The sequence below is a fragment of the Eublepharis macularius genome, chromosome 8 (genome assembly GCF_028583425.1).
Source record: "Eublepharis macularius isolate TG4126 chromosome 8, MPM_Emac_v1.0, whole genome shotgun sequence".
Taxonomy (NCBI): domain Eukaryota; kingdom Metazoa; phylum Chordata; class Lepidosauria; order Squamata; family Eublepharidae; genus Eublepharis; species Eublepharis macularius.
Window position 1 is genome coordinate 67,506,819 of NC_072797.1, and position 27,444 is coordinate 67,534,262.

Genomic DNA, 27,444 nt, shown 5'->3' on the forward strand with positions numbered 1-27,444 from the left:
CCTCTAACCCCCCTCTAACAATCCACCATGTTTCAGAACGATTGGACTTTGGGGGGCCATGTTATGGCCCCCCAAACCAGGTCCCCCTATCCTCGCCTATAAAAGGGCATAGCTTTAGGTTGCTGCTGCTAATCTCCTATTTTGTGCTTGCTGCTGCTGATCTCCATTATTTCCTATGGGGAAAAAATGAAGAGGCAGGCTTCCTTTGCCAGGGGTGGCATTTTGCATGCAAAATGCCCCCTAACCCTCAGGGGCCCTTCTCCCACCTTTCCTCCCACCCCCACCAAGGCTCAGCCTGCTCCCACTTGGGGGGGCCATTTCATGGCCTCCCCAAGTAGGTGACCTTTTCTCTACAACCTACAGCTGGGGGAGGCTCGTCTTGCCAGGGGTGGCATTTTGCATGCCTTGGTGGGGGTGGGAGGAAAGGTGGGAGAAGGGCCCCTGAGGGTTGGGGGGCATTTTGCATGCCAAATGCCACCCCTGGCAAAGGAAGCCTGCCTCTTCATTTTTTCCCCATAGGAAATAATGGAGATCAGCAGCAGCAAGCACAAAATAGGAGATTAGCAGCAGCAACCTAAAGCTATGCCCTTTTATAGGTGAGGATAGGGGACCTGGTTTGGGGGGCCATAACATGGCCCCCCAAAGTCCAATCTGTCTGAAACTTGGGGGGTTGTTAGAGGGGAGTTAGAGGAAGGCCCCCACCAATTTTGGCTTGATTCAGTGGGAAAATGCCTCCCCCAGGCTTCAGAGAAGCCTGGGGAGGCTTTTTCCCATTGAAAAAGCTTTCCCGAATCGCCCCGAATCGATTCGGGGCATACCAATTCGGGATTCCCGAATCGATTCGGGATTCCCTGAATCACCCCGAATCAGGGTGATTCAGGATTTTTTCGGGATTCGGATTCCCAAACTGCACACCCCTAGTGGAAATCAAATTTAGAATCTTTCTTATGGGTCAGGTTAGGTGGGGTGGGGATTAAGATCAAGGACGAATTCTGTCACGAATCTTTCAAGTGCAGATTCATTTGTGGAGAACAGAAAACATAAGAATGATTCTCAGGTTGATTTCCATACATATCTGAAGAAGTCAACAGCACTGACTTACAAAAGCTCATTTTGAAATAAATGTGCTAGTCTTTACAGTGCCGCTGGGTGTCTGCCTTATTTTGCAGCAACAGACTAACACTGCCACTACTTTGCAATCAGCATGAACATTTTCATTTTTATACAGAAGTATACTCTGATTTTTGTGGCCCTTTCATGTAATGGGACTAGATGGTCCTGGACAACTGTCTTTTATTGTTAATTTGTTTTGATTGTGATCAAAATGTATTACATGGTTTTTGTTTTTGGATTCTACAGAGGCTAGAAATCAATAGGGTTAGACTGGAGTTACTTTGTACAGAATTATATTGTAAATCTCTCCACCCTACCTGATGAAATCTTGTTGGAATAGAGAAAGCTAACATGTGTCCAAGATGGGATGCACACCCTAGCACATGCTCTCAGATATATTTATATTTGTATATCAAACAGCTGGGAAGGAGAACTATTAATAACTTTACCTGCAGAGAAATTTAGTTTGATATTTAGAAACCATGTATGAATGACTGCTTGCATTGTTGTTTCTAAGTGAGAAACAATACAAATTAAAGTAGTTTGTAGTTTATGTTTGTATGTTTTGTATGTTTGTAAACTGAATTTTTTTTTTTAAAAAAACGAGGCACACTCAAAACTTTAATGCAAATTGTTTTTTCGGCTCACAAAGTAGATATTTAGCTCACAACACGGCACAGCTTAGAGGGAGCATTGCTCATAATCTCTCAGAGTGAACAAATTTTCCCTGCACAACAGGCATACTAGAAGTTACACTGCAGCTCACTTCTAATCTCACTAAATTAAATCAAAGATTTCCTATCGACACCATAGAGTTTGGATTGCATCTGAAGACAACTGGCTCATTTTTGTGCAGCAGTCAGCAAACCTTAAAGTGTCCTCTTCTTTAGAACTCTTATACACAGCACATACCTGGCTTTGCAAAGAATTCCACTTTGTGAGTTTTAAGTCAGTACAGAGAGCATTTAAGCTATGTCTACACCCAAACACGGTTGTTCACACTGGACAGCCATATACCTTCACTTGATTTGGATACATATGCATTAAAACAAAACATAGATGCAGGCATTAAAGAAATTAAATCAGAAACTGGATTCAGTTCTTATTCAACATAAATTAGTACAATTCAGCCCCTACTCCAACCCTCCTCATTTCATTGGGTACTGGCTATTCTGTATGTCAGCTGGTTAGGTCTGAAAGAGTTGTAGCAGTGACCTATGTGTTACACATTCATCCCACCAGTGATGCACACACCCATTGATTGACCTGTGCCCATCATGGCTGGTGAAACTGGTGGTGATGGGATTTGGGCACCATTAGCTGACATCATTAATCTTTCTCTGAGTTCTAGTTTTGTTTTCCACTGAAGGAGGCAGTAGTGTGGCCCTTATTAAAGAAACCATCACTGGATCCTGTTGATCCAGCCGATTACCGCCCAGTTTCGAATCTTCCGTTCCTGGGTAAGGTAATTGAGAGGGTGGTAGCAGAACAGCTGCAGGTATACCTGGATGATGCCTCTATCCTGGATCCCTTCCAGTCCGGCTTCAGGCCTAGCCATGGTACAGAGATGGCTCTGGTCGCCCTCACAGATGATCTGCGGTGACATCTGGACTGGGGCAGGTCGGCACTGCTGATACTTTTAGATCTTACAGCAGCGTTAGACATGGTCGATCATAATTTTCTGACCCACCACCTTGCCGATGTGGGGATTCGTGGAACAGCCCTGCAATGGCTGAACTCCTTCCTTCGCAATCGGGGACAGAGGGTGGCACTTGGGAAACAGATGTCCACTCGCCATTCTTTGGTATGCGGCGTCCCTCAGGGGGCGATTCTTTCCCCAATGCTATTTAACATCTATATGCGCCCCCTTGCCCAGTTAGCCTGCAGCTTTGGGCTGGGTTGTCACCAGTATGTGGGTGACACTCAGCTCTATCTGCTGATGGACAGCCAGTCTGACCTCGCTCTGGATTCCTCGGCCAAGGGTCTTGAGTCGCCTAAAATTGAATCCCCTGAAGACGGAGGTTCTGTGTTTGGGTCGTGGGCCAATCGAGCTGGGGACCCGGCTCCCATCCCTCAACAGGGTATTATTGAAACCTTCGCTGACGGTGAGGAGCATGGGTGTAACCTTGGATGCCACACTTTCAATGGAGGCCCAGGTCACAACTGTTGCCAGGTCTGCCTTTTTTCATCTTCGACAGGCCAGGCAATGGGTGCCCTATCTTTCACCCTAGGACCTAGCCACAGTAATCCATGTGACGGTCACCTCCAGGCTAGACTACTGCAACTCACTCTATGTTGGGCTGCCCTGGAAGTTATAGCTGGTCCAGAATGCAGCGGCATGCATCCTTGCCAAAATGCCAATCCGAGCGCACATTCATCCTGTGCTATGCCAGCTGCACTGGCTCCCAGTGGAGTTCCGGATCCGGTTCAAGGTGTTAACCTTGGTGTTTAAAGCCCTTCATGGACTGGGACCTGCATACCTACGGGACCAACTCTTCCATTACGTCCCCTGAAAGGTGTTGCGCTCTGCAGACAAGCAACTCCTGGTGGTCCCTGGCATGAAGGACATCTGTCTGGCCTCAACCAGAGCCAGGGCTTTTTTTGCCCTGGCCCCGGCCTGGTGGAATGCTCTCCCGCTGGAGATCTAGGCCCTGCGGGACCTGTTACAGTTTTGCAGGGCCCGTAAAATGGAGATGTTCTGCTGGGACTTCGGCTGAGTGCCAGCGGGTGTCCTCCTTCTTCCATCTAAGACCACCACTTCTTCTGGGGCTGCTCTCAGCCATCTGCTATGCCCGTATATGGACTCCCAATATTTGTTTAAATAGCCTGCTCCTGGAATATTTTAATGATTTTTTTAAAAAATTATTGATTTTATGTTTTTGTGATTTTAATGTATTTTTTTAATGTTGTTATCCACCCTGAGCCCATCTGTGGGGAGGGTGGGGTATAAATTGAATAACATAAATAAATAAATAAATCTCTAATATATTCAGAAACAGGACAATTCATATGGTGAGTACATTTATATAGAGTGAGGTACATGTGGAGCATTTGCACAGGCAAGTACGTGACCTGTGGCTGCTGTCACATCTGTTTCTGCCTTGAGATGTTGACAACACTGTTTGAATCTCTGAATGGCATCTATCAATAAAAGCAATCAATAACAAATTGTTAGACTGTGTCAGAGCCCCTGCTTACCAACCAACAAAGCAAATCCTCTGTCTTTAAACGCCAACAAAAATAGCTCATGCACACTACTGGCTAAAAAGCCAAATTCAGTCTCTGAAAGAAAAATAGAGTGAAATGGGAAACTAAGGTATAACTATTCCCCCGAGATGTCTCAAGAGATGGAAAACTGTCTTCCTGACCATTACAAACACACACACTGACAGGACAGGCAATAGTGTGCATTTGGGGCCTGAAATGAGGCAGTGCTGTATTCAAATAAACTATTTTACATGAGCATTTTTTTTCTTATTTTACTCTAGGTGGGCCTAAGGATTGTAGCACTCATCTAGACTCAAAGGTTGAAAGGCAGTGATAATTGTCGAAGTCATCACAGGAAAGAACTTATTGAGCTGAATGGTGTGTATCTGAGTTCATATGAGGTCTTTTCCAGATGAATCGGTCATAGATCCTCCAAATGCATTTTATTTACAGCACATCACCATAGATCAAAAATACTGCCATATCCCTTGCTTGGATTTACACTCTCAAGCTGAAGATATAGAGCATTTAGTAAAGAAAAAATGTACATATAAGATGCCAAATGGTACACAGAAAGGGAAAAGGGAATGTTCCTCATGGCACAGTCACTGTCCAGTGGTACTCATTGTGTTCACACAGCCCTCATTCATATGACAGTCATCTCTGATATGGCTGGCTTCCTTTTGGGAGAATCTCATCTTCCCGTTAGATATTGTTTTCTGAATTCCTGGAAGAATGCAATATACCAGCCACAAAAGCTTTTTCAATGTGAATATGCCTGGATCCTGAATATTAATGAATAATCAACTGTTTAAAAAAAAACTACCTAGAAAGGCTCAGGGAAAGCAGAGTTGAGGATCAGAATTCAAATACACTTGAACTATGATGCTTCAGCTAGCACCCAATTGCCCCTGCATAGAAATGTACCATATTAGAAATGAAGGAAATCTGTAAACTAAGCTATGGTAAAAAATGAAAGAACTAACATGCAGGTTTTTTTAAAAAAAACAGGCATCTGACGAAGACAGCTGTCATTCTTGAAAGCTTATGCTACAATAAAGTTGGTTAGTCTTAAAGATGCTAGTAGACTCTTAACTATTTTGCAACTACAGACTAACATAGCTAACTCCTCTGGATTTAAAAAAAATAAGTGACTGTAATATAAAAGCTTGAAAGAGGCAGTAGCTTTGCAGTTTTGGGGACGCCTCATGAAGAGTCTCGCTTCAGTTCTTTGGCTAGGAGTTGCTTTTTACTTCAGCTGTAGCATAATTCATTGGGGCAGGAGGCGCTCAGGAAGTTATGATGTCATTCACTTCACCAAGAATCTGGTCAAAGATCATGAAACATAACAATCTCAACTCATATTTCATATAAGCAATTCCCATTCTTTTAAGTATTCTGAGACACAGTGTTGCATAAGATCTAATCTGACTTCTATACTTTAAAAGATGTTATTTCTTCATTAAGTTGTCATTAAGAGCGCTTACAGTAGTTAGACCATTGGACCAAATCTCTATTTATTTTAAGTAAAAATAGAGCAATTGACTTTTCTGAGTTTTTCTCCACGTAGATGATTTGCACAGACTCCCTCCAGATGACATGCAAAGAAATATGAATTAAATCATTATAGCCCAACAAGGGCATAGCCAATATATGTAGGCACTAGGCAGGTGTGCATCAGTAGGACCTAACAGCCTGCTAGATCTTTCAAGAGATAGAACCCAAAATACCATTCCCTCCCTTCTCTTTCTCAGTATATATATATTTGTATGAAAAGGTAATTTTCACTGAAATGCTAAGCACAGTTACAGTTTTCTAAGCCCATTGACTTCAATGGACTTAGAAGGGTTTAACATTGCTTAGGACTGCACTGATACTCTCTCTGCAGGATGAAATAGGTAACTGTATTCTAAGATGGGGGTGGGGGACAGCCTGAAATAGGTAATGAGTGCTTCCCACTCAATAAGTTGAGAGAGAGAGAGAGAGAGAGAGAGAGAGAGAGAGAGAGAGAGAGAGAGAGAGAGAGAGAGATGTTTGTATGTGCCAAGTTATAACCGACTTATGGTATCCCCAGCAAGGGGGTTTCAAGGCAAGTGAGAAGCAGAGGTGGTTTGCCATTGCTTTCCACCTCATTCTTCCCTGGTAGTCACTGACCCTGCTTAGCTTCCATACTATTCCCTCCCATAGCAATATTGTCGGGAGCTGATTCACACATCACGAAGCAGATATGAGGACCACTGACTAAATGAATTTCTGGAACTCCATGCTTAGAACTCAACCTCTAGGAACATGCAGGCCCAACCAAGGCTGGGACCACTGTTCACAGGAAGAAGGGAAGCTCAAGCCACCCGTACACCATTTTTACAACCTGAAATGTCCCCACTGTTTCTTGAAAAACTCTGCAGTTTGTGTGGCTGGGCATGTGTGTGCGTATGCAGATGCACATGTGTGTATAGTTACACATGTGTGTATAGTATACACATACATGTTTTGCCTATTGATATCTGCTAATATTGTTTTATCACTCCAAGAGAAGATATCTGTTTAACATTTAACCATTTCATCTCCTTCCCTTCTATTGTTGATCTGACAGAAATTCCCTGAGGGGAAAAAAACAAGGTTGTGCAGAATATGTATAGCTGTACAAAACAATTCCAAAAATTAAGTCCTATTGAGCTATATTGTCTGATGTTAAACTGTTCATCCATTTTCCATTCAGTTACTCCGTAAGCCAAAGTCCATAATGGAGCTGCAGTGTGTGTATTTCAGCTAAGAGACTGAGGAGTAAAGGTGGAATTATTTGACCAAAATCTTGCTTCTGACCACAGCTTTTGAGAGCCATTATGGGCTCTCAAACAAAGATTATTTCTGGGCCTCTCCTCAGACTGCCCAGATCCAACCCAAGGGTACTGTATTGTTGTTTGAATAATTGCCACCTGGCATGTACCATATTTTTCTGCAATGTCTAATATGTGCTCAGTAAATACACCTGCAAATAAACAATTATAAAATATCTTAAGTACATTATTTTATCCTTCTCTCTTGGGGACACCATATATACAACTACAGATGGGTTCCATTGTGAAAAGCCATGAGCTGACACATCTAGCTTAATGTAATCACTTCCAGTAGAAACTGTTAAATTGCTTTTAATTCCTTCAATTCCCTGTTTTTATATGTTTAAAATCTTTGTCATTGCATTCCCCATTGCTTTTCTATCCAGCAGTGTTCAATAATGATTTAGTTCAAATCTAAAGCCCCTCTCTCATATTCCCCCAAATATCTCCTCAAGTACATGCCTGTGTTTACACAGGATACCATACCAGGGTCAGAAGGTATCTATGCAAAGGCCCTGAGGATACTTGTAATACAGGATTTGAAGATGGCACCACAGAGATGTTTGGGAGGAGCTTATAATTAACAACAACAACTGCACTTATATACTGCTCTTCTAGACACATTAGTTCCCCACTCAGAGCTGTAAACAATGTCAGTGTTATTATCCTCACAATACAGCTGGGAAGCTGGGGCTAAGGGCCAAACTACATGAGGACTTATGTGAGTTTGTGCAAGTGTTTAGAAGTACATGTGCTTCAATGTGCCCATGTTGACTTTTCCCCAAGATGAGCACATGTTCTGTAACTTCAGTCTCTGCACGTGTCCTGCAACTTCATGTAGCTGCATTTACAAGTGTCCATGGTCATAATCAGTGAGTCTCAAGTGCAAGGTGCCGATTTTGGTCAGCATAGGGGGCGACAAGGGATGGTATCCCATGATGCACCTTCTCTTTGTGCATGCTCAAATCTTCCTCAGCAGTACAGAGCAAATCTGGTAAAATTCGGCCATTAAATGAGAAACGTGATTCGGGGCTTTCCAGTGGTCTGAGGGGGGCCTTTTGGGACAGAATTGTATCAAATTTGCTGGGAACCTACTCCTAATGGTCCTCTAATGACCCCCCCCCCAAGTTTTATGAAGATTGGACTTCGGAGATTGGACCCTGGGGGGTCATTTTATGGTCCCACAAAGAAGGTGCCCCCGGCCACCGCATTTGGTTCTGTTGTGGGGAAAAACTGTCTCTCTCTACAGAAACAGATGAATTATAGCTGCCATGGCCAGAGACACACTCTCCATTACATTCTACACACCAGACCTCCCAACAGAACCAAACTGAAGCCCCCTCCCCCCAAGCAGGTTGACCAGCCACTCTCCATTGGTTTCTATTGTGGGGAAAATATGATTCCCACTGCAGAAACACATGAATTATGGCTGCCATGGCTAGAGACACACTCCCAATTATAATCTACACACCAGACAGCCCAACAGAATCAAACTGAAGCCCCCCCCCCCCGAAAAAAAACCTGTACCCCGTGAGCAGGCTGACCAGCCATTCTCCATTGTTCCCTATGAGGACCAACCTCAGACTAGAGAATCACCCAAACCAAAATGAAGCAAAGGGGGACAGTCTTGCAACTGGAAATACAGTTAAGCAAGTCTAGGCAAAGTGTTCAACAACCTCAGCTTCCTATATAACATAATATTTTCCAGTCTAATTTATTTCAACAGAAAAAAATGCAACACAGGCTTAAATCTGTTACTGAAACCCATGACTAAAAGAGTTTAACTTGGCTGGATAGAACCTTGGGCTTTTAAAACAATCATGTTATTCCACATGCTACAAAAGAGAAAAGCAAAAAGTCTAGCTAGATTTGAGAAGTCAAAAAGAAGGTCTTAAAAATAAGCATTTGCTAACTTCAAAATAGATCTAGAAAGATCAGCTGAGTTATTGTTTAGTAAACTTAAAATTATTATTCTAATTTTCTGTTATTTATTTGAAGTGTTCCCCTTGCATCAGTTTGGTTCGGGGTGGGGGCATTCCCTTGCTTGAGTTTGCTTCTAGTTGCAAGATTGTCCCTTGCTTCAGAGTCCAATTTCCCTGAAGCTTGGGGCGGGGGCGGGGGGTGTCCTTAGAGGACAGTTAGGTGTAGGTCCCCTGCAAATTCAGTGGATTTTGCTTGCAAAATGCCACCCCAGCTCCCTAGATAGCTCCCCTAGTTTTCCCCATAGGGAATAATGGAGATTAGAGGGGGCTGGTGGCACCTTATTTGGGGGGGCATATAATGACTCCCAGGGGTCTAATCTTCATGGAACTTGAGGGGTCTTCAGAAGACAGTCAGGATTATGTCCCCTGTACATTTTGTAGATTTCCTTTGCAAAATCCCACCCTCATCCCCCTGGATAGCCCCCATAGTTTTCACCATAGGGGAATAATGGAAAGTAGAAGTGGCTGGGGCACCTTCTTTGGGGGGGGCCATAAAATGCCCCCCCCGAAGTCCAAGCTTCATGAAGCTTGGGGGTGGTCGTTAGAGGACAGTTAGGATGAAATGTCAGAGAGGAAGACAAGTGTTTCATTCCTAAAATGTGATCTATATAGATTAATGTCAATGCCAAATAGATTTTTGCCAAATCTTCTCTGATAGAAACAGGAAGGGTTGGTTATAGGAATATCAAAGCAAATGCCTTTATGTATCACATGAGCCACATGTAGAGGCAGAATTTTAACCCTAAGAAGTTGGTACCTTATAGACTGGCGTGCATATTTCTTCTGCTTAACAGATATTTTTGGTTCTTGGTATAGCACTAACTGTGGCTTCCAAACAGGCTGGTGTGGCAAAGGGATATCTGGCCCAATAGGTGGCAGGAAATGATGAGACAAGGCAGTGGTGATTCTCCACCCTATATACTGGGAAGAAGGGCGTTCTCTGGGAGCTGCTGGAACTTTCCCTCTGCCTTCAAGAAATGGGTTTGTCACACCTTTGGTTTCAACCTAAGAAGTGAAAAGAACAGATTAAAGTGAGCATGCACAATGCACTGCCTGAAACAAGGTAATGGCAGGAACAATCTGAGCTATAATCCATCTACAGAGGGAATTATAAATAAGGCATTCTCATGTTTATTTCCGCCTTCCATAGCTCACTTTGATTTACTGATCATGCTTTACTCAGAAATCTACAAAGAAGATTGGAAATCAAATGATGAAAATAAGGAGACCCTGGCACAGCTTCCATTATTTAGAACACAAATAAGACCATTTTCAGTTTCAAGGAGGTAATAACTAAAATGCCAATGACAGAATGCATTTTCTAATTGGTAGAAACATTGAGGCATTTGGAACAATTCAATACTTTCACAAGCCATTAGGCCAGATTTGATATATGCTTTCAAATTGCAGATATAATTTTGAGTGTTATAATTCTGCATTAATTACATAGTTCTTTAATAACAGTTTGTGCCAGATAATCTGCCTGCAGACCTGGCAAAATGTCAAGTTTTGAGTTGTTACATTGGTGCACTAAAGATAGTCTTTCCTATCTTAAACACAAGCATATTTTAGGACCAGGTTAATTTTTTTTCAAAAATAGTTATACTATCTATTCCCACAAGAACCCTGGGATAGGGGAGGGGGTCATTATTATTTCTCTCTATCCAGATCTGAGATAAAAAACCACCACAACTCAGATATGCATAAAAACTCAGATCATGAGCACCCAAATATCTTGAAACTGGGGGCCACATTACTTATCCCAAAAGAAGGAATAAGCCCTGTGTGCAAAGAAATGCTCATGTAGATCTCTTTACTGTTTACTATTTACTTTACTATTAGAATGAATGGGGAAGCTCCTGGGGGCAGGGCCAGATCGAGGGGGGCAGGGGGCGTAGTCTGCCCCCGGCGCCACCAGGGAGGGAGCGCTGGGAGCAGCTGCCAGCAGCCAGAGGGCGCAGGCAGCAGCACGGGCTGTGGGGCTGCCCGCGCCATTCACCTGCCCCGCAGGACAGGGGACAGCCGGCCGCCCCCTGTCCTGCGGGGCAGGCGAATAGTGTGGGTGGCCGCACTGCCTTTTGCCTGCCCTGCTGGGCAGGGGGTGCACGGCAAGCCGGCTGCCCCCTGTCCTGCGGGGCAGGTGAAAACAGTGCAGGGGACTGCGAGGCCACCCATGCCATTCGCCTGCGAGGAGGCGAATGGCGCGAGTGGCTTCCCAGCCCCGCACACTGCCTCCGCCGTCCCGCCCTGCGCGATGACATCACCGAAGTGACACCATCACGCAGTGCGGGGAGCGCGCGTGCACAACCCAGGATTGCCCCGGGCGCGGGCAACCCTAGATCCGGCGCTGCCTGGGGGTTATGGCATAGTTACTAAAATTTAGAGTTCCTGTTGCTCATTAGGAAAGAATAACTGGATTGGAGCGAATAAGCCCTTGGATTGGTTTGGATGCAAATTCCAGCTAGCAGCTATGTTCGATGGTGTATTTTTATGTTCATATTACAGTGAGGATCACCTGAAGGTGCTTCATGTAATAACTTTTTTTAAGACCTGGCTGTTATGTGGACTACTATGGAATGCTATGGAGAGCCAGTTTGGTATAGTGGTTAAGAGTGATGGGACTTTAATCTGGAGAACCAGGTTTGAATTCCCACTCCTCCACTTGAATCCAGCTGGGTGTCCTTGGGTCAGTCACAGCTTCTAGGAGCTCTCTCAGCCCCACCCACTTTGTAAACCGCTCTGAGTGGGCGTTAAGTCATCCTAAAGGGCAGTATATACAAATATACATATACAAATGTTGTTGTTGTTATTTCCTTTGTGGGAGGGGAGTAAGCTACAGATGTAATAAATAAGAACATGACAACAAAAATAAGTCATCAGATCAAGCAACTGGGCAAGGGGACTTTGGTATTCTTGACTGACATAGGAGTTTTTCGCATCAATAACCACAAATGCATCTTTTATAAGACGCATATTTTACTGTCTTAGAAAATGTACTTGTTAACCTTTATCTGTGATTTTGTGCAGATGTGCACTGACACCCTTAATATATAACAACTGCAATCCATAATACCATTAGGCAGAGTGCATAAAAGTGGGGAGTTTGCTGTGATTGGGTATTCCATTGCAGACATTGGGGTATGTACACATAAAGCTTCCCCATTCAGTTCTATATATGAGGCAATGGTTACTATTGTCACAGAGAGAGCGAGCGAGAGAGCTTATATCTTTATATATGCAGATCCATTGCAAACTCTCCAAATTCACTGGACTCATGAGTTCATCTGCTCATTTAATTATTTGAAGTATTTAATTCCATTTCCTTTGTAAATTCAGACATCCTTTGGGATGCCCAGAAGGTGCATTTGTCTTAGCCAAAATCTGGTTTAAGAAAATGAAGCTCTTAGCTTAGTGTCATGTAATGTCGTCATCAGCCGTAGTTTTTATGCTCACAATACAGTTGTTCTTTCTTGGAAGGAAATTGGATATTGAATCCTGTCAATGGCAGGAATATGGTGAATCCTTAAGCAACCCTTAACTAATCAGGCAGACTTCACTTTATATGCCTATTAGTCCTAACAGCACACAGATGGAACAGGAGGTGCTTTGCTTTAAAAAAAAATTGAATGTTAGATGTATTTTTTAAATATTAATGAGATCTGATTCAGTGTAGCATGTTTATTAATGTCATTTTGCAGATACACTGTGTTGATACCCACTTTTTAATTGGCCAGATGTAGCTACATTTCATTCCAGTACCTAATACTTTTAAATTCTTTCTATAGTAGCTTCTGCTAGTGTCACTGCTTACTTATGGCTGCCTTATATTTCCTTTTAAAACCTGCTTTTCAAGGCTTAACTGAACTCTGGGCAGGGGGAATCTTATCACTGACTTACACTGGTACTTCATCTTTTAATATTCATAACATAATTGGTGCACTTTTTAAAAAATGGTAGAGACAAATCCCCAGAATTTTGCACAAAAGAAAATACCAAGTTTCTGGGCTGTATTTTTAATCTCTTACAGGGGTACATCTTGCAGTTATTATCAACACCACACAGCAGTCATGTGTATTTGAAAGTCATTAGGATGGAAATAGTTTTGGAGGAGAGGAGGCCTTGATGGGACAGTTCTGGGAGCTGAGTAAGTCTCCTGCCAGATCAGGAAGTGGTCAGTGAGGATGCAACAACATAGTCAAGAACTGCACAACATCCCAGACATTCCATGCTTGTGGAATTGTGAGAATTAATACCCAAGCATCTTTCCTCTGAGCCTGGTACAAACTTGTAACATATCACCTCCATCTCCCCAGCGATGATATCTTATATATACAATTGCATGAATGTTTAAAGACTTTTTAAAATTTTATGACATGAATAGAACATATCAGCCTAGGCTAATCTTGGACTCTGGTAAGGGGAACCGAACCCATTCCTACCCCTCTTCCAAAATCTTGATGAGATTACCGAGGTATCTGCACAATTATGGATGTTAAATACCAGACTATGAAACCGCAGATAAAGAATTAATTCATCACACATTTTCCATAAAGATTAAACTGCAAAAAGTAAAATAAAAACTGACCCTAAAGAATAGTTCCCATGCTTCATTTTCAAAAAGAGAATTGAGTACCTAAGTCCAAGAAAAGTACTAGGTGTAAGTGTGCAACTCCGCTTAGAATTGCATTGTTAACATTTCTTTTCTTCACTATGGATATGGGGCTCAGTATACCCTTTCAGAGCAGATACTTATGCAGCCAATCATAATGTTTTACGTAATTTTTCCTGGCATGGAAAAAGTTACATGAGAACCTATCCCATAAGTGATTTTGTCTTAAATTGCCCTTCATGGAGTTCTTCATCACAGTACCAGAACTCTGAGTTTTTCTACAATATTTGTATCTAACAGCAAAGATTCCTAGTAAGACAAAATAATGCAATTTGGCTCGGTTTGTAGAAAAGGGAAAGAAACAAAACAACACGTACAAACATCTATTTAAGGCAGCAAGACAATAGTGTAGGATACAAACATTTCTGTTTATTGCAACAAACAACATAATTAGTATACAACATGATGCAACATTACAATAACTCCAAAAGGAACTCTATAACCCCCACCCCCACCCCAAAAAAGGGTGTGCTTTTTTTAGTTTACAAGGGTGTCTTTTTCAAGGCATTTCTTCTGTTTTTATTTTTATGTTACAGAGTTCAATTGTGTCCTAGTGTAATATAATAACCAACATACGTAACACTTTTTTAAAAAAAGAAAACTCTCTTTTTTGCTGGTAAAGTTTCCTTTTGAAGGATTTTTGGTTAGTTTGTTTTTAAATTGCTAAATTTAAAAACCCTTCAGAATAACACCTTGTGTGCCCAAAACTGTTTGCTTAATTTTTGCACACATGGTTTGTTTTAAAGGGGGTTGTTCCTTTATGTACATTACTGAAGAGTTCTATTGTACTTGAGGGAGCATACTTTGAATTCCTTTTATACAGGTCATGGTGAGTAGTTCTACACAATGAGACTGGGGTGTGGGCAACGCACCACTTGGATGTCCATCACACAGCAAATGAAGCCTCTAGAGCAGCTCTTCTACCATGGCCTGGAAGTGTATCTACACAGATCTGTGCACTGCCCCCGCTCCCCGCATCGTCCTCTGTATAATGCAGGTGCACATGCAGGACAGACAGTCATGAATATGGATCATGAACAGTAAGAAAGCATTTTTGTATCATTTCTGCAAACAAAAATATGGAATTATTCCCAACATGGAGAGTTCACAGATGGTGCTCAGCAAAGGAGCAGACAAAAAGATAGCATGCAGGCATATTCTTTATGGAAAGAGCTCATAACACAATGCTGCTGCTCTTTGCTTTGTAGCCAAAACAAACTGGGCTTGAGCATCAGGCAGCCCTCAAGATCCAATCCAATTGTCAGCCTCTAGCAGGAGTAAGAAATTGGAAAGTGTTCTCTGCATTTAAGCCACATGCAGCTGACACTTGTGGCCTCTGCCTTTGCATAGACCTCCGTAAGACTAAAAATTAAAATTAAAATGACTGACAGATTTCTTCAAGTGAAGAACTATTCTCTCCTTAAATTACAGATAAAATCATGGAATATTTCAAAAGAATCTGTGATACTCATTCATTCTCTAGTAAGAATGTTATTCATTATTGCATTCCTTTTTACAATTTACTGCTGTAACATAATTCAATAAAGGCCTTTAAAAAAGGAGAATGAAAAGGCTTTACTTAAAATAAAGCTCTGCACAATAATCATAATAGAGAGCTGGGGTATTAAGGATGAACATTTAGATGTGAGGGTGTTTTTTTTAATTCTCTCTCTTTCTGCATTTCATGTTTTGAGGCAGATGGCAGAAAGCTTTTAGACATGATTATTCTTCCTCAATGTGCCAACATATGCTTCAGGATTGCCCACAGTGAGAAATCATTCTCATTGCAAATCTCCTAGGGACCATCAACATCTAAGCTCATTTATTATGCTACAGTGACTAGGTGACAACCTCTTGGTTTTTTTCTTGTGAGATTTAAAAGGCAGGCTGGACATTTTCTATATTAAAAAATACTCCCTAATTAACTGTATTATTTGTGAATAGTGCAAAGGCATTTTAAACACTGTCTTGACAAAATACATAGAAACAGAAGCCATGGTTTCTGTGCATTAATAAATAATAATAAATAAATTTTCCTATGGGGAAAGTGATTTTATACATCATCCTCATCCTCATACATAGCTGTATGTATTCCATTCTCATGTGCTCAAGTACAAAATATTCCATGATATAAAGCCCCCAGAGGTAAGGATATTAGATAATGCCTGCATTTCTTATCATACAAGTAAGTCTAATTGATCTTATATTTGACATGAGCTGTTGCCCCATTTTTCAAGCACTGAGCTATCTGAACCATAATCTTTGAGAAAGATGAAACTCATAAAACAACCAACCACTAGAGAAATTAGGAGGGGAACGTAAGTCTTTTGTCTCATTAACCAAATTAAGTCTGTAATGTTGTATTATCACAGCTTAATATCCTCAAAATTTAATTACTTAATACATCTTAACTTCATTTCATAATGTTTAAAAATATGTATATTAGACTTAAAGAGTTCTTTATGCATGCCTGACATGTACTGTCCAGTAAAAAGTTTTATTTCTTTATAGTGGGAAAAAGCTTCCTCAATGTGCTGAGAGGAAAAGTCCCATTAAAATGAGAACACACCTATGCTGATGAGAAAGATACATGTGGTCCATGTTTTCAGCACTGGGAAATACACTGCTCCTGTAACCAAAGCATTTTCTTGAGAAAAAAATGGAAATAAACCACAGATCTGCATTTATTGAAAGCAAAAAGTAATTATTGTGAAGTCTCTGAGTAAAGAGGTTGTTGTTTATATTTTTCATGAACTCTTGCCATTCAGGTTCTGTTTCTGGCCAAGTCTAGATGAAGGAAAGCAAGAAAAACTTGCCATGAGCGTTTCTTCTCATTAGTAGATTGGACAGTATCCTTACAGTGGATTGTGCCTTCTCTTCGTTCTGTGGGCAGGGCATATACAAATGTTTGCAAAGCCTTCCAGTATTCTTAGGAGGCAGACCACCCCCCATTCATATCTTGCTAAAATACATGTGAGTAAATTGACAGTATCCCAGCCAGAGATGGGGGCAAGACCCCCCCCTCCCCATTCCTCCTCTGCCACAATGATGGGGAAAGATACTTTCTAATCCACTGAGCAGAAAAAACCCGCACAGTAAGTCCACTGTTTTATTCTCCAACAGTGAATGAAGGTATCCTTACAATAAGATATTGAAAAGCTCTGATATCCCAGGCAGCTCAAGCCTGAAGGAGAGAAATTACTGGGCAACAACCAACCCATTGTCAAGTGCCTCCTCAGTTGAGGTGAACAAAACCAAGTCTCTGCCCTACAGATTTCCCTAGTGGAGGTATTGGTGAAGAATGCTGCTGGAGTAGTAGCCCTTCTGGTGGTGTGGATGGTGACTTGATGGTGATGATGATAACTGCACTTATATACTGCTCTTCTAGACAGGTTAGTGTTATTATTATCCCCACAATACAGCAGGGGAGCTGATGCTGTACCTCTTATACCAGCCATATGTGAGCTTTGACCCATCTGTCTATAGACATTCCCATGTTGTGGGAGGAAAGGGGGACCAATAAATAGTATGAGATCTGAAAGGCAGGCCAGTGCTTAATGAGATAAAAATTGCTCTCCAGATGTCAAGTTAATGCCAGTCCCATTCCTTAGAATGGCTGGAGTAAGAGCAGAAGGAAGGGAGAGGGAGTTCCAGAGTGCTGAGGATGAAGGAATGCTTCAGGGTGAAGGAGGATCAGTGAGTAGTGTTACATAGGCTGTTGGAAGGAACAAGTTCTTCCCTGATTGAGGCAGTTGAGAGTTCTGGGAACATTCTGGCTGAAGAGATGATTATGAAAAAAGTTACCTTTAGGGACACCTTTTTGAAAGAAAAGTTTCTTAAATGTTTAAATGGGGCATCTGCATGACCAGCAGAACTTTGTCTATGTCTCAAGATTGGAAACAGTGTTGATTGGTAGTTGGATAGTGACACTCACTGGAGGAACAACCCTATTAGGCTGTACCTGGAGAGTGGCTGGCCCTTAACACGGCAAGGACAAGGTCACCACCTGTCATCAAGGTGTGTTGGGTTAGTTTCGGGCTATCTTGAAGGGAGCAAAGTATCTCTATTATGCTCCCTGATGCTGCCCTGGTCTTTTTCCTGGAACTCATCTGCAAAAGACCTCATAAGCTCAGTGAGTAGCAGGCTGCCTAAAGGCTAGGACCATTTAGATGATCCTAACTGGATATCTGTGGCCCTGTAGCGGCCTCCATCAATTTCCAGGTGCAGAGGCGGAGCCACCCAGGATTGGGATGAAACAGAAGTCCTTGAAGGAGAATGTCATGCACACTCAGGATAATGAATGTAAGATGCCACTAGGTTGGGGAGACCTTGGTCTCTAAGACCAGTGCAAGCTGGTGAAGAAGAACCCTGTCAATTCCATTTTGTTCTTTTGAGAGTCCTAGTTAAATGGTACATTGGGGGAAAGGCATAGAGGAGCCTCAGGGGGCAGTGGACTTAGAGAACAATCTTGCCTTCATTCCCTACAAATGAAATCTAATAGGAATCTAGGGTCCTTGTTGTTGACCAGAGACACACAGAGACCCAGACAAGAAAGGTTCAACCTCGTGCAAAGGTCTCTGGGGTTGCAGGATCATATTCCTGCATCCAGACCTCAGTGGCTCAGTCCATCTACTTTCAGGTTCAAGATGCCCTGAGATGCTGGACTTGAAAAAACTTGAGGTGGCTTTCCACCCAGAGAAGCAGTTTCTTTCCTTGATAAGGAATCATGGAGATGTTGGTACCGGAGAAGTGATCCACCTACCAGGGGTTCATCCACATGCTGCAATGGATGCCAATGTTGGGAGCTAGAGACTGTGTCAGGGATTACATAGTAACCAGGATGGCATCTGCTCTTGATGACAGTGAGCCACTTCCTTCTTTTCTGTCCCCACTGCTGCTGCAAACAGGCAGGAAGTGAAGGGGCTATATATTTTCAGGTTTTTTCAGATGTTTAAGCAAAGTAGCTCTACCAGGGAGAGCTGTGGGCCCTCATCAAGCCATGGAGTGGGCATGGACTGGGGGCCTACTTCTTAAGGATAGCTGAAGCCTTTGCACACAAAAAAAATTGAATATACCCTGCCCATAGACCAAAGAGCAAGCACAACCCACAATAAGGATACTTCCCTCAATTGATGGAGAATCTTAAATTCTATTTAATACTTTGTAACCTAAATCACTCCACTGCAATCAAATCATAACATTTTATTTATGGCCAAAAAAGATACGACAGGAAGGATCCATAATTACAATCTTACACAGTGTTTTAAAAGTTAATTCACAAACCCAGGTCACTGGAAACGTCCTTAAGGGGAGGAGTATGTTTCATTATTTCCTCCCATGCCTCATCTACGATTTAAAATGCACATCCAATGCTGTACTTGCATCAGGAGTGGGGGTATGACAGGTTCAAGTGCTTTTACTTGGATTTCCCCCCACCCAACAATATTCAAAATTGTGGAAAAGGCAAAGGAGGAGAGAGTTGAACACTCTTTCACCCAGTGCCCCTTTCCAGGTTTAGGAGTAGGGTCACAATATGAAATTTCTTGTTTTCTCTTAGGTTGGAGCTAAATGTTATAAAGGTTATGGGACTGGTGTTAAAACAGCAATCCCAGCCTCATGAACCCCCTCTCTAGGGGCATTTAGCATGCACCCTGTCCCATAAGCTGCAGCCAATATAGTGAAGTACTGGGGAAAAACTTGCAGTAGAATTAGGTCATAATTACTATTGAGAGTCCCTGGCCATGACAAAGGGGCAGAAGGAGACACAGAGGATCTGCCTCAGGAGCAGCCTCACATCTTCCATAATATCTAGCCCCATCCTCGTATTGGTACTAACATGCATTTTCTCCAGCTATTAGACATGTACCCGGTCTCCACGTAGAGATAAAAGAGCTAGCCAAATTATGGATGCTTTCCACTTGCATGTTTATGCTGGGATTCACTTAGCATGTTTCATTTTTATATATATCCAATGAGAATATTTTGTATTTATATATATATATATATATATATATATATATATATACACAAAATATTCTCATTATATTCTCATTATATATATATATATATATATACAAAATATTCTCATTGGATTTTTTCCACTAATTCACAGCAATTGTGTCTGCATTGTGAGTAGCAGCCACCTTTCTATGTTGCCATAAGCACCAGCATGGGCTCCGCTGGGTTCCCCCACTCTGTTGCTTTAATGCCTCTGAAGTGTTAGGAAATTTATAGCAAAAAATGCAAATAATTCAAGGTGGATGAGCTCTGGCTTGCCCTTATTCCCCAGAAGGATATTCTTCATTTAGGTATTACACAGTCCCTGGTACATCAAAACATTTCAAAGTGCTTTTTAAAATGTTAAATAAAGATGTATATTCACTAGCACTGCCAGTTACAAGTTTTTAGCGCACCGAAAATACCAACATTTAATCTCCAAGTGCTTGGGAAAGTGGAACTAATGTATAAAATGTAAGGCAGTAGAGAAGAAACTAGAAAGAGACTGATTCTGAAACAACAAGCAATTGCTTGGATGTCAGAATGAATTTACAGTTGTATTGTTATAATCAAGTTCAAGAGGGAAAAAATCTAGGTCCATTTGTAGACTAGCACAAGAAACTGAAAAGTGTTGGTCCATGAGTTCACAGACAACACCAGGGTCCTTGTATTGCATGAACTGTCCTCCTTTCTGGCCCAATCAAGATACACAAGTTGGAGTTATAATTTAGGATTACATTTATACATAGACACAGCAATTTGCCATCTTTTTAATGTGCTCCCCCTCAACTCCGTAATTCATGTCCATATTGCAGTCTTCCATATAGGGGTACATTTAGAGGATATTATAAGTAATAACAAGCTATGACATTTTGTTGTGAAGTCCCACTTGTAGGACATAATTCCTTTTTGCCAGCTCTATCTTTCATTTTCTCTTTTTTAAATTTCTGTACCCTTTAGTTTCCATCCTAAATTTTTTTTATAAAAAACCTTCTCTATTTTATATACATTTATGTGCTATGTATTGTCGAAGGCTTTCACGGCCGGAGAACGATGGTTGTTGTGGGTTTTCCGGGCTGTATTGCCGTGGTCTTGGCATTGTAGTTCCTGACGTTTCGCCAGCAGCTGTGGCTGGCATCTTCAGAGGTGTAGCACCAAAAGACAGAGATCTCTCAGTGTCACAGTGTGGAAAAGATGTAGGTCATTTGTATCTACTCAGGAGGGGTGGGGTTGAGCTGAGTCATCCTGTGAGAGTTTCCCAGGGTGTGGAATGCTAATGGCGGGAGGCTTCACTGTATCCTGAGGAGGTTCTTTTGCATATGGATTGGTACTTGATGTGCTAATCTTCTCTGCAGGGCTATTGTCGGGGATAGAATGTTTTGTTAGCCTGGTGTTTTTCAGAACTGGAAACCATGCTCTGTTCATTCTTAAGGTTTCTTCTTTCCTGTTGAAGTTTTGCTTATGCTTGTGAATTTCAATGGCTTCCCTGTGCAGTCTGACAAAGTAGTTGGAAGTGTTGTCCAGTATTTTGGTGTCCTGGAATAAGATACTGTGCCCTGTTTGCGTTAGGCTATGTTCAGCCACTGCTGATTTTTCAGGTTGTCCGAGTCTGCAGTGTCTTTCATGTTCTTTTATTCTTTTATTCTTGTAAAACCTGAAAGCCCACTATCACAGCCTTGAGTGGATTCCGGGCAGCCCAAGAGCAGGTACACAAGTTATTTGCTGCCACCTGCCCAGGATCCGTCCAAAACAGAGTTGCTTTCAACACCCTGTCTGGAAACTGCCAGAGTAACTGGAAGGAGGGCACTTGGAGTCCTGTTCAGAATTTCTCTTGGTGCTCCAGAGAAGTTAGCCATGTTAGTCTGCAGTTGCAAAATAGTAAAAAGTCCTGTAGCACCTTTAAGACTAACCAAGTTTATTGTAGCATAAGTTTTCGAGAACCACAGCTCTCTTTGTCAGATGCATTAGAGTCGTTGTTCTGCTTGTTTTGTACTAGCTCAACCACGCATCAGAAGGGACTGTTAAATGCCCACAATTCTGTTTTAAAGTGGTTGATGCCACAACGATACTGCCCTTCAGAAGCAGTAAAAAAAAATCAGATGGGGAGATGAGAAGGGAAGTGGGCAGAGGAGGCGAGCAATGGGCACAGCTGAGCTGCTGCTTTGTGCAAATGGCGAGAGAAGGGTTAGGGGAGCTGACAAGGGTGGGTGTGGTTAAATCTGCTTTGACCAATCAACTTGTGATAAGAAAGGAAAAGGGGGGGGAAGAGGCAAACATTTTACACTTACTTTCACCGGCCCAAGTGCGAGTCAGCATCTGAGGCAAAAAAAAAAGTTGCGATATGTCCATAGTCAGATACCCCAGGGAAAACCTAACTTAGCCCAGAGCTGCATCACATGACTAGCTCGGAAGTGTAAAAGACAGGAAAACATGGGATGCGAAATGGTAATGAATGCGCTGTAAAGGCTGAGTGCGAAAGACTTCTAAGGCTATCATACTTTGGTCATATCAAGAGAAAACAAAATTCTCTGGAACCACAAGCTGACAAACTGCTTCCCAAGACCCTTTTCTATTCGGTGGTAACCAGAGCCTATATAATCGACCCTGCTTCCATACTACTTGCTCAGAAAGAGCATCTGAGAACTCCACTTCCTGATTCCTTGCCCCATTGCGCAGTTGTTCCATACTAGGGTCTCCTTGAACCTCTGACAGAAACATTTCTGGATCCCTCAGACTTTCTACCATCTGTTCCTCTAGACCACCCCTACTCCCACTGTTTCCAGGACCCTTGGCAAAGATTTGGTTGGTGTCCTCAGTTCCCTCAGTGGGGTTTTTAGCATTACTCAACTGACACCCTTCCAGTCTGGAAGGCTCCACAGTTTCCAGCTGCTCCTGAGTGGAATGGCACCCTTCTTCCCCTTTGAAACACTCTCCCTCAGGGCTGGAGACTGGCTGGTTCTCCCACTCCTGAGAGACTACCCTGTCCTCAACCTCTGTAACCTGGTTACTCCCTCCTCCCGAGGCTTCTGTGAAGTTGCCTTCCTCCTCCCACCCCCCTCTGAGGGTTTGGCTGCATGTTACTGCATTAATGGTATACTGGCCAGCCAACAAATCCCAGCCCAATAACATTGAAACCACCTGTTCCTTCATTACTCCCACCTCCGTGAGACCTACTGACCCTCGCCATTCCACTGGTATCTAGGCCACAGGAATCATGGCAGGTGGACCCAGAACCCTCTGGATTCTGTATGCCATATCAGGGACAATATCAGTTTCTGACACCAGATCTGCCCTCACCAAGGTTACCGAGGAGCCAGTGTCAGCATGTCCCAAAACCAACTGGTCTTTCAATCTCACTGGTTCCACAAAATCACTCCAGTTTTCTGCTGGCTTCATTCAGGTAAAGAGGCTCTCATGGCTTACTACTGCCACCTTCTCCTCTTTCTCCTTTTGTGTAACTGGTACGTTTGAATGGAGTTTGGAGGTCTCAGTTTGCAACTGTGGGCAGGCTGACTTCAGGTGCCCAGCCTCCCCACATTTGTAACACCTGCGAACCTGGGGCCATTTCCAATTTGTCAAATTGGGGGACTTCCTGCCCTCTGCCTTGGCAGGTGCCCCTTCCCTTTTGGGGGAAGGTTGTACTTTCCCACCCCTCTGGGAACCCCTCTCTTTCCTTCCCAAATGGGAAGTCCTACAATCCAACCCCTCCCTGTTCAGCACCAGCTTGTCCACCAGTTCTGAGGCTTCTGCAACGGTTTTTGGCTCCTTATCTTTTACCAGGCATTTTAACTCCTTCGGAAGTTTAAAGTAAAATTGGTCTAAAACCAACAACTGGAACAAAGCCTCATAATCCTGGGCTTTTGCCTCCTCTGCCCATCTCCTCCCCAACTCATTTAGCTTTACCCCAAATTCATAATACGATTTACATTGTTGTGGGGCCAAGCCCCCAAACTGCTTCCGAAAGTGGTTTGCCCTAGTTTAAATCTTTTAAAGACAGTGGCTTTATATGCTGCAAAAGTTATCCCGCTGTCCCCCATAGGCATGCTGTGATAAATAGTTGCGAGTTCCCCAGTTAGGATACTACAAAGGTAAGACATAGTCTTCCTCTGCAACTCCCCACTGCTTGGCTGGCTTCTCGAAGTTGGAAAGGTATACGGAGGGGTCTTCTCCCTCCTTGTATGCCACAAAATCCTTGGGGGTAACTTGTATTTTCTTGCTCTGGGCTGCTTTCCGTTGCAGAATCTTGAGCTTGTGTTTCCATTGCTCCTCCCGCTCCTGCCTGAGGGTCTCTGCCTCTCTTTCTTGCTCTTGCCTGCGGATCTCTGCTTGCCCTGCTGGAGTTCCAGTTCATGTTCTCTCAGTTCCCTCTCTGCCTGAATACACATCCGTTCCAGTTCCATTTGCAGCTGGAAGTTCGCCTCTGGCTGGTTTAGGCGCACATCTGCAGATGCCCCAGCCTGCTGGTTCTGGTCTATTAGGAGGGCATGCAAATCTGCCACAGTCATATTTTTACACTCCAGATTCTGCTTTGCGCATTCTTCCTGGAGCTGTGGTTTTGTCATCTTTAGAATGTTCCGTATCGTGGCAGGCTCCATCCTAACTAACTTAACCTTTCCCTGCTTTGGCAAACCCGAGAAAATAAAATAAAGCTTCCGTCACTGTCTGGTGGATACACCAATTTTAAATGCCTGCACCATCAGACTTTTGGCTCAGTTTTCTTTCCCTCTGTCTGTCCTTATCCCACCACTGCTCACCAAGATGTGGCAAATTGGGGCCTTTCATCCCACTGGGAGACCCCGCTCTGCTTACCCTCTGTTTTCGACTCTGGCCAGGCACCTGAAAGGGCTGTCTCCTGTCTCCGGGTAGTTGCTGCCACCACTGTCCCTGTAGTGGGTCCTGGTTAGGCGGGACAGCCTCCTAACCTCCCTCCTCTGCTAGTGGGCCCAAGCAGTTGGGGGACTATGTGGAACAGAACATCTTTCTTCTTTCATAAATTCCAAAAATCATTTATTTAACTTCTAACTATACACAGGCAGATATACAGTGAACGGAAGGAATAATACAACATAAAAAGAAACCCCTACTCTCTCTCCCTCTGCTTCTCTATACTCATGACCTAATTAGATGTTGTGGATGGCAGGCATGATCCTTTGATACCTGGGGCTACATTAGATCTACCTCTCCCCTCAGAGCCATCGCTCTCTGTCTCTCTCTCTCTCTTCAGCCACCAACTGTAAACTTCCAACACCCTTCCACCAACTCACTTTCCCTCCAATCACATTCTACTCCAGAACTGGCCCCTCCCCCCTGCGGCCCATAGAAAGTTAACTCCACAAACAGAATGACGTTTCTACACAAGCACTATATCTACTGGCCAACTCCCATCTTTTCCTAGGTTTAGCCCAGCCCAGGGGCATTGTTAGGAGGGTCCCCATGGGTGCCCGGGTCCCCCTAAATTTGTGTGGAGCCCCTCCCTAAATCCCCCATGGCCCCACCTCCATAGATGATGGCAATGGAAGCCCCTCCCTGTGATGTCATTGGCTCCTCCCTATGTTGTCACTAGGCCCCGGTTCTTTTAAGGACCAGATATAGCAATGCCTCTGGCCCAGCCCCAGGCCCCCTCTCCAGGAAATTGGAAAGTTTACACCCCTGAACCCTTCTTTCTTCTCTCTCTGATTTAGAAATCTTGTGTCCAGTGTTTTTATATGTCCTTACTTGCTCCACTGCCCTGAAATGTTTCCACTGATTTACAAGCCACACTGATTGCCTTATAAGACAGATCCTCCTATTTTAAAAACATTCAAAAATTTAGCAACATGCAGACTACAATTTTATAAAATCATAAACAGAATCTTTACAGTGGTTCAGTTTCAGAAAGCTTAACATATCAGACACAGCTTGTTTCCTCAGAATCCACCGTGCCCTTCCTATTCAATTTTTTCCAGTGCTACCACTGTGTGTTCACTACAGGAGTACCTGACAACACAGAGAAAGATTAGCATGGATAGGGGTGTACAAAAAGATGGACATCAACCATTTACATTACTATGGTTTTCTTCTAGCAACCTTGACCATGGAAAATTTGTGTAACTGTTTTCATGTAGCATCAGGTTCATACTACAGGATGACAATGAGAAAAACTGAAGGTTGTTTGTGTAAACTGGTCATTAAGCTGGTTTACCCTACCAACCTAAGCATTTATGCATCACCTCAGGAACCACAAATATTCAAGTGCAATCAGTGTGGAGAAGATATCAAGTCTCATTCACTATCAATGACATGGAGTAATATGCTCTTAGTAATGTTCATGTAGACGCCGTCAAAAAATGTATCAACAGCAGTTGTAATAATAGTTAACTGGCTGCCTGCAAGACAATTTAATCCATCTGCTTCAATATATCTAAATAATATCAATCTATTTATAATACTAAACATTTCTACCTTAATGAAATAGGAAATGCTTTCAATTGATGTATATATTATTTATGGATTAGAGCAATGTAAAGAATATTTTACTGAAATGTTAACCTTTAAAAATGTGCTTGGTGTGTTTTATGTTTTGACACACTGCAGAGTATATAAGTATGCAGCTAATATTAAACTAGGGCATGGCCCCATGATTATTCCTGTAACTGAAAGAACCTGCATTTTTTAAAATCTAAAATTAAACAATAGTGACAATCTTGTCAGAACAATGAAGTACACTAGTTGCTACAGTTCACACCTACCTCTGCTACTTTCAAAGCATCCAAGACCTGACCCTCCTTTTCAATGACCTTTTGTTTCTGTAAAGATTTCCACACAGCATTTCGTAATCCTTCTCGAATCGCATCTCCAGAGAGTTCACTATGCAGGATAACTAGATTATAGACCACACCATAACGAATAACCCAGAATGGGTCATGACCTGCAAATAATATTTTAGTGTGCCATGAATATTACATTTTTCTAATTAGATTAGAATATTTCCCACATAGGGCTTCCCACCTGTTCAAACCCAGGAACCTACTTGGACCCCAAAAATGAAGCACAGAACCCACTAAGCAACAAACATGTGGTCTTACAGTCCTGTAACAGGAAGAGGAGGAACTAAAGTTATGACCTTGCCAGTTTCATGTGGGTAGCCATGTTACTCTACAGTAGAATAGCAAGATTTGAGTCTAGTATTATCTTAAAGACCAACAAGATTTTTGGGGTATAAGTTTCCAATAGTCAAGCACCCTTCATCAGATATGAAAGGAGCTTGACTTTTGAAAGCTTAAATCCTGGAAATCTTGTTGATACTTAAGGAGTTGTAGTGGTGGAAAGTGCCATCAAGTCATAACTGATGTATGACAACTCCTAGTGGGGTTTTCAAGGCAAGAGACTAACAAAGTGGTTTCTGTAAAGCACTTTTTAGCACTGAGTCACCTTGCCTTGACATCCTGCTTTGTCTCTCATCATACATGCTCTCTACACTAGCACTGACTACAAGTCTTTCCAAAAGCAGCAACAAAATAGAAACTACATAGAGGCTCACAACCCGGAAGGTGGGGCTCTGTGAGCCATAGACTGAAGACTACTAGTTTAGAATGCTGTTTTCATCATCAACCAGTCAATGCCTCTGAAAGCTCAGGAACAATTTAAACATAGCGGATTT

At 42.6% G+C, this 27,444-nt stretch overlaps 1 protein-coding gene across 1 annotated transcript in view; it reads right to left on the reverse strand.

Annotated features, from left to right (window-relative positions):
- TMEM232 (transmembrane protein 232) overlaps positions 1-27,444 on the reverse strand; it is a 263,702-nt gene that overhangs the window by 97,544 nt on the left and 138,714 nt on the right. The window contains exons 11-12 of the mRNA XM_054986937.1: positions 26,534-26,712; positions 9,897-10,144 (exon numbers count right to left, since the gene is read on the reverse strand). Of these exons, the coding sequence (XP_054842912.1) occupies positions 9,897-10,144; positions 26,534-26,712 (427 nt within the window). The remainder of the gene's footprint in view (positions 1-9,896; positions 10,145-26,533; positions 26,713-27,444) is intronic.